The following is an 8,445-nucleotide window of genomic DNA, read 5'->3' as shown; positions in this document are numbered from 1 at the left end:
AAAAATAGATATAATCTCATGAATTCAGACAACGGCCCCATTCCCTTTTCTCCCCTCTACTCGTTAGTTGAGGGTAGGGAAAGTGAAAGTCGGAAAATTAGTATATAAGGCATTACCATTGTTAAATTAGTTAGTTTTATTCTCACCTGAGGATGACCACTTTGTGGTCGAAACGCGTTGTGCTATTAAAATAAAAGTTTGGTGTGACGGGCTAATCGTGTTTTTGTTTAATAAACTATCACGAAACTAAAATTATTTTTGCTTCTTTGGAGAGTTTAAGCATGTTTTGAGCCGAAAGAAAAATCATCTGGTTGTTTTTACAAACGTTTTAGCAGATTTTTCAATCAAAAGCACAAAACTAAGCGAAATCGACTAATAAAATTTTAGCGTAAAAACATTGTTTTAAAAGGCTACATCCAAAAATACAAAGAAACATACGGTGTTTCATTTAAAAAAGAGCATAAGTTTGTATCGTAACTTATTTTTGGGACATACTGTATGGTTAAAAATAATTTTAGGTACTACACAAAAAAATATACTTTTCTTGAATTCGAAAAAAAAATAATCTAATTACTAATTCACTTACGAAAAAAAAAATACCACACTTAAAACTGAAATGGGTGAAAAATAATTATTTTAAAAGTTTTTTTGTGGGTAACGTAAAGTTTATATTATGTTATCAGTTTCAGTTGCGAGTTTTATTAAATTTAACAAATTTGAAGAATTTAATTCCATTAGTTTGTCACAGCTACTGGGAATGTTATTTTTACTCTTTGTTTAATCGATAGTTTGTCGAACTTTTGGGGTGAAATTTTGTATTTTCAGGTGCGGAATGCTTGGAATGTGTAAATAAAAATGTCAAGTTTGTTTTTGTAGTTTTGTATTTCCTAGAAATATTTCCCAATATTTTAAGCAATTTTGGAAAAAGTCTGTTTTTTTGCAAGTTTTTCTGTAAAAATTGTTTTTTTTACAATTTGGTGTTTTATTTTATCTGACATTTTCTCAGTTTTTTTCATCTTCCTTAAAATTACAAGTAAATTTGCACAATTAACTTTTGTGTTATTTGTTTTAGTAGAAATAAGCTTGATGTTTTGCTTCTGAAAAGACTGATTTATCTCAGGAAAGTTTGTATTTTACGTTTTCTTTTTAACAGTCGTCAAAGATAAAAGTATTCACGACCATTCAAAAACTTTAAACTTGCATTGGGCATTTTTTGTTCATTTGAGCAACAAATGTTTCACAATTTGTCAAGCAAAATTATCTCTTCGACCAATCAAATTTTTTCTTTAATTTTTATTTGGAACATCAAAATTACAGCAGGGGGATTTGAGGTCTCTCATTTATCTTTCCAATAGTAATCTCATTTCGAGTCCACATCTGTTACGCTACTCCCTTTTTAATAGGGTGGAATCCTATTTGACTATTAAACATTATTATCTTCTTCCATATTTTTTTTAAACACAAGATATCGTCTTGAATAACCTAATTTCCATAATAATTCCAGTGATAAAAGTCATAACACAAAACAAAAAGTGGGTTAACGTCCCCATTTGGACATTATGAATCGAACAATTGTAAATAAATAATGGCCCGATATAGAGAATGGGAACTGTTTTTATGGTATTAATTTGCAATGATTCGCTCAGAAATTTAGAATGCTTTATCGATCGGGTCCTTTCGGAAACTGCCCGGAGTTCCCGATCCTTACCGAACGTTCCAGGATACATGTAAATCCTTCTCAGTACGTTTCCGGGAACGGTGGGATATTCAATCCCGATGACGAGTGTCGGTTTGTGGTTTTGCCCGAAATTTCGACCAATCGAAGAGTCAAATTCTATTTTTTTTGTTAATGCTTCGAATTTGTTTGATTGTCAAGTCTGGATAAGATTGAATCGCTTCCCATTATTCCCCAATGTTAGCTCTTAGTAGTTTATTACAAAGGCCATAATCTAGATTTATATCTTTTTGACAATTGATATAAATTTCTACGACGCAGACTTCTCTAATTATCCTCAAACTAATTATTTGTGAGAGTTGGGTCATTAGATCAGAGATTTAGATTACATCACTCTATATATTTTTTTTCTTTTTAATTGAATTAGGGTCAGACCCGAGGCATCCACCAATTATAAATATTTTTGTAAATCATTGAAAATTTGGTCTAAAAATGAATCGATACAAAGAATTCAGGTCAACAATGAATGAAACGTAGATAAAAAGTTTCATGCACAGCATGGTTCTGCAGAAATTGGTCTCTTCGAGGTATTGGTATACAAGACGTCCACGGAAACGGTAAGTTTTTCGGCCTTATTTTAATTGTCATGATTAAGGCTCGGATTATATGCACGAAAAATTCGTAAAATATGCGCATATATATGCACGTATTTTTACAAAAATCTGCACAAAATATTAAAAAATATGCTCCAATATATGCCAAATATGCATCGATATGCAAAATTTTTAACAATAAAAAATCAAAGTTGGGATAAATTTTTATGCTCGAATACACTAAACTTTGTATTTTCGTCATCTTGAACGATAAATGAAAGAATAAATAAATTGGTTGGGCATGAGAAAAGCCATTTTAATAACCTAGTAATTAACCCTTTCTAACAAATCTGTACTTTTCAGATCACATCACGTTTTTTGCTTAAAGTATTTATTTTTTGAAAAAACTAATTGATGAATTATAAAGTTCTATAGACATGTGATGTTTTATCAAAAATAAAGTTTTTCAAAATTATTTTGTTGTTTTTGAGTTCTACAAAAATATTATTTTTTTAAAAGGCAACCCACCAAAAAAAAAACATTTTTCTCATGAAGGTCAAGATCTAAGGGATTACAACTATCTACTTTATATTAAACTATTTTTTTTTACATATGTATATCGTAATTTAGACAACAAAAATCGAATAACCCAAAAACAAAACAAATTTTTTTTCTTAAAAAAATATTTTTTTTATATTACTTTAATTTATATTAATTATTATTTTTTGGAAACAAATGGTGTAAAAAAAACCGCTTGGTTCAATACTTTATAGTCACCCAGTATAAAACGAATTTAAAAAGGAAACACTCAACAGGATACTAATTTTTTGAGTTTGGCTTACGAATTACCGGTTGTTTTCTCATTAAAATATTTTGAAATTGGATTATTTTTCTTAAACTGTCCAATTTTTAACTTTAACTGAAATTTTTAATTTGAAGAAAATATGCACAAATATGCAATATTTCCAAAAATATGCACCAAGTTGCCAAAATATGCAAAATATGCATTTTTTAATTGGCTTATTTTAATCAAAAAACATTAGATATGCATAGAAAACTTACAATTTTGTTCATATATCTCTTAATGACAAATATGCATTTTGCATATAATCCGAGCCTTAGTCATGATATACAGGGTGTTCCGTTTTTATTGTTACAAATTTAAACAGGTGATAGGATATTCAATTCTAAGACAAAAGTTTCCTATAAACATGTATCGAAAAATGCTTGGTAAGGGAGCTACACCCCCTAAAATGGGGCTGATAGGTTTTTGCTAATATTTCAGAAACCATTTAAGATAAAATTACAAAATTTGGTACCGATAATAACCTTTATACATCTAAACGAATTCAAACATCAAATGTCGAAATTTTTAATCAGGGGCGTCCGAAACTGGTGGGGTTTAGGGTAAAAAAATACCCTTTCCATTTTGGCTTTAGTTTCTTTAGTTATGCATTGACCAAAATGGTGGTCACTTTGAACAACTCCTTTAGATTTAGGCAAATTCATTTAATTAATGTTATTATTGTTACTGTAATGTAATGTTAATTAGTTGAAGTTGATTAAAAAATATGAATTTCTTGCTTTTATTATTCTGTAAATTCTGATGTATTTAAATGTTGTATTGGTGTGTAACATAAATTTTAAATTAATTTTATTCAAAAACAATAAGTCGTATCGACACAAGAGAGTCTTTTCTGTGATAAACTATCGAACTTAAGATTTTGTTGCTGAAAGTACCGAGAAACAAAAACCAAAATAAATAGGGTATTTTTTTACCTTAAACTCCCCCAGTTTCGTACGCCCCTGATTTAAAATTTCGACATTTGATGTTTGAATTCGTTTAGGTGTATAAAGGTTATCATCTGTACCAAATTTTCTAATTTTATCTTAAATGGTTTCTGAAATATTAGCAAAAACATGTTAGCCTCCTTCCAGGGGGTGTAGCTCTCTAACCAAGCATTTTTCGTTACATGTTTATAAAAAACTTTTGTCTTAGAATTGAATACCCTATCACCTGTTTAAATTTGTAACAATAAAAACGGAACACTCTGTATAATCCGCTTATTAATAATTTTTGGATTAATTCTGAAAGCATAGATTCAAAAGAGGATTTACGGCCTGGAGGTTTAATTAAATCTTCGGAAATTTTGAGTTGCGTGAATGGAAAACAAATATAAAATGATAAATTAAGTTTTCGTATTAATGAAATGGCATTTTTTGATAGAAATCTTCACAGGTTTGGCTATAAAAGGAGAGAGAATGACAAATGTATCGAGGAAATTTTTTATTTCGAGTAGCACTCTTGGTTGGCGGAAATAACGAATGTCACAGTAGAATTAAAGTCATTCGTCAACAAAAACTCAACTCGCACACAATTGGCGATTTCATCGAGATTGTTACCAGTTTTTAGCAAAGTTGATTGAATAATAAATTATTATTTTATAACAAGAAAAATTGTTTTTGTGAAGGAATGAAATAAACGTGATTAATTTTCTGTCTTAGAATGGAAAATATGGAAAAACATCTCGAGGGATGTGATAATTGCAAATTGCACTTCACTCAATTTTGTTAATATCATTAGTTATACATCTGCAATTAATAATAGTAATTGTATTTTTTACTCTGGATTGGGTAATTATTTTAGAAAGGCAAATAGGCTTGTTTAAATTCCATTCCTTTATTGATCGGATGGGCCAATTTTCATTCACACAAATCGGTTGAAACCGAATTCTTGAGATACCTGAAATAGGCGGTTCATGAAATGGTGAAATTCGTAAAAGCGATTTATTTACAACAATTCTCATTTTTATTTAATACTTAATTTTTTTTCTGTCATTTAATAAATACTAAAAACACTAATTTGCAAGATGTTTAAGTAAGCCAGCCTTAAAATAGTGTTCATTTACATGATTATATTGGATGGTTGTTGATCTCTTGGACTTAATTTAGGATGAAGGAAAAGCAATTGCTTCTATTTGAATTACTAATTACGTAATTGGGGGACGACTAAGGATTTACATTTTCTCTTATTGCTGAGCTACTGTGCATAATTTTTGCGTATTTATCTGAATGTATTTGCGAAATTGTTATTATTACTTAAAGAAAACTATTGAGAGACTTTTTATTAACTTTCCCTATACCCAAGTTTAACCGTTTTCGAAATATTTACACTTTTTAAAAAATTTTGAATTTGAATCTTCCTATTCAAAAATCGATAACTCTACCATTTTTGATTATGTTGAAACCGTATTTGGGTATACGAGAGAGAAAGGTTAGATCTTTCAAAAAATAATTAATAAACCCCCAAAATGTAAGTTTACGTTTAGGAAACTTCAAATACCCTTAACTCAATTTTTCTAAATGAAACACCCCAATTTTTTCTCCACTAAATGGAGGAGAATTTAGTTCTGCTTCGACCTGTATTAACATTCCCTATACCTATGTTTGATAGTTTTCAAGTTATACTAACTTTTTTTGATATTGTGAGCAATTCATTAGCTACTTTAGCATATAGGTTGTCATAGAAATAAGAAAAAAATAGAATATCAAAGTTATTCAAATTTAGATTAAATAAATTTAATTTGTATTTACGAAAAGAGTAACACATTTGCGAAAAAAAAACTTGGCGTTTTTTCAGTGAGAAATATTTCCAGGGCAAATTAGGCGAAAACTACCATGGATAGTAATGAATTTCTTTCATTGTAAAAAAAGTCAGAATAACTCGGAAATCATTAAATTTAGGTATAGGGAATGTTGATACAGATCGATGCAGAATTAAATTCTCTTTCATTTAGTCAAGAAAAAGTTGGGGCCTTTTTAAAAAAATTCACTTACGGGTATTGGAAGTTTCCCAAACGTTACCATAAATTTTGGAGATTTGTTAATTATTTTTCCAATTATAAATACACGAATGAAAAGATCTAACTTTTTATTTTTCTATACCAAAATACGATTTCAAAATAATTAAAAATGGTAGAGTTATCGATTTTTGGAGAGGAAGATGCAAATTAAAAAAAAATTCAAAAACTAAATAGGTATTTCAAAAACAGTTAAATTTAGGTATAGAAAAAGTCTGATAAAAACTCTCAAATCACTTGAGTAATCCAAAAACGCAATAAAAATATAACTTTCTTTTTGAAATAACATGCTGCCACCTCAAAAAATATTTTCATTCAAATTTTAGATAAAAATAAATCACTCACAAAACTTCCAATGTGGGGTTTAGTCGTATCAGATAAACTAATTTTGGCACTCACAAATAGTAAAAATTTCAACCACATATTGGTAATTTTTTTAATTTTTAAATAATAAAATGTAATTTAATAATTTTTATGTCAAAACCTGTTAATATTAAAAGCACTGAATTCGGAAAAAAATTTCTAAAATTCAATTAAAAAAAAAACAATAAAAAAATGAATAAGAAAGTATAAAAAAGTAAAAAAACAAATGTTTGTAATAAATACAATTTTGGACGTTTGTTAATTATTTTTCCAATTATAAATACGCGAATGAAAAGTTCTAACCTTTCTTTTTCATATGCCCAAATACGATTACAAAATAATTAAAAATGGTAGTTATCGATTTTTGGAGAGGAAGATGCAAATTCAAAAAATTTCAAAAAAGTTTAAATATTGCAAAAACGGCTATAATCAAAATTTTAGATAAATATCACTCTTAATGTGGGGTTAAGCCGGAACAGCCAGTATAAAGTGTAAAAAATATCAATAACGAATTTTTTAATTACAAATCCGTTTTTTTTTCTTAATTTTGTTAGAAAAAAATCGTTGAAATACAGATTGCACAAGTTATTACTTAAAAACTTTCTAAAATTAAGTTTTCTCGTGAAAGAGGAATTCATAACGTAGTTTAATGTACTAAGGGCTGCTATTAATAATGAATACATTTTCTCGTTGCCTTTGTGATGCTCTAATGTAAACACCTAATGGAAACGTTTTTATTCTTCGTTCTTATACGTCAGCCTTTTATCTCCTTTTCAACTTTAACCGCCCTTTAGTGAAAGTCAATAAGTTTATATTTCACTTAAAAAAATATTAACTGAATTTTGACTGTATATCCAAATCTTTGTTTTACCATTGGAGGTGTAGACAATATAACAATGCTTTGATTTATTACAAGACAAACAGTATGTAATTTGTCAAGTAGACTGCGATATCGACCCAGACGACCCTGGACCAGTTATATTCCAACCTCCATTGACCCATATCATAAACAAGTGTTCAGGTGTTATATAAACAAGGGGTTGGTCGTTGAAGGTTGATAAACGCCCCTAATAATGTAAAAGCTGATAGCAATCAGCCTCACCCTTAACACTCTCTCAATACAAATTAGGTACCGTTTCACTGATTTACTCCTGACACGTAACACAAAAGTCCAAAGTTTTTTCTAATTTATGTTTTAAGAAGGGTTGAGTCTGTGGCAATTCTCCGGTCATACATCATTCAATCCGGGAGGTTTCCGGAATTGTAACTTTGTTTTGAAATAAGAAGTAGGACACGAGGACGGATAAAATTATTATTATGTTATAAAAGTTATGTTTTGTGTTAGTTTTACTGTCGAGAGATATTAAAAAGTTACGGTGCTTGCAAGTCGCCTTACCTATACATTATTACATCAATAAAAGTATTGAGTTTCGTGACATTTAATAACAGTTATGGTGCTATTACAGTTTTACAGTTGGAAGAATTTTTTTTTCCTCTTTTGTTGTGTGTTTAATGAATTTGGGGGAAAATTACACTATTCCAAAAAATTAAAGGAACAAAAAACCGTTTTGAAGATTTCTAGTTTCTAGTTTTGAGATCTTTTGGCAAATATTTTTTGTGTGCTACGGTCATCACGCAATTCTAAGTGATAGCGTGATAAATAAATTAATAAAATTAAGTCAATTTATAGGCCGGATAGCACGTTTGTTTCCCTTTAATATGCTTTTTTCATATTCTCTTTACGTCAATTTGTTGCTGAAATATCGGACTTTAAATGAAAAAGGATCCTCTTGTCTTTGATCATCAATATCTCAGCAACCAGTGATCACACAGAGAATATAAGGGTAGTGTAAAAAACTGGAATAAATGCCTTTTAAGATCCTCTTATGATTTTTTGGAAAATATTTTTTTTATCTCTAACATTGGTTTAAAGAAAAGAGAAAAAAGTAAGTTT

The 8,445-nt window shown here is 29.0% G+C and overlaps 1 protein-coding gene across 4 annotated transcripts in view; it reads left to right on the top strand.

Annotated features, from left to right (window-relative positions):
• The window catches only part of LOC123003895 (ecotropic viral integration site 5 ortholog), a 48,526-nt gene that overhangs the window by 17,440 nt on the left and 22,641 nt on the right, over positions 1-8,445 (top strand). Inside the window, exon 1 of one of the 4 annotated variants that reach the window (XM_044396965.1) lies at positions 1,772-2,292. The exons of 2 other annotated variants lie outside the window; for them this stretch is intronic. In XM_044396965.1, coding sequence (XP_044252900.1) covers positions 2,225-2,292 — 68 coding nt within the window. In that variant the 5' untranslated portion in view covers positions 1,772-2,224. Of the gene's footprint in view, positions 1-1,771; positions 2,293-8,445 lie in introns of those variants that run through there. One more of the 4 variants, XM_044396938.1, reaches the window with a different exon arrangement.

The sequence above is a fragment of the Tribolium madens genome, unplaced genomic scaffold, assembly GCF_015345945.1.
Source record: "Tribolium madens isolate multiple individuals breed KSU strain unplaced genomic scaffold, Tmad_KSU_1.1 Scaffold_11;HRSCAF=98;Tcas5.2_LG3b, whole genome shotgun sequence".
Classification (NCBI taxonomy): domain Eukaryota; kingdom Metazoa; phylum Arthropoda; class Insecta; order Coleoptera; family Tenebrionidae; genus Tribolium; species Tribolium madens.
The sequence above is the reverse complement of the archived record's forward strand: the minus strand, read 5'-3'. Positions and strand labels throughout refer to the sequence as shown.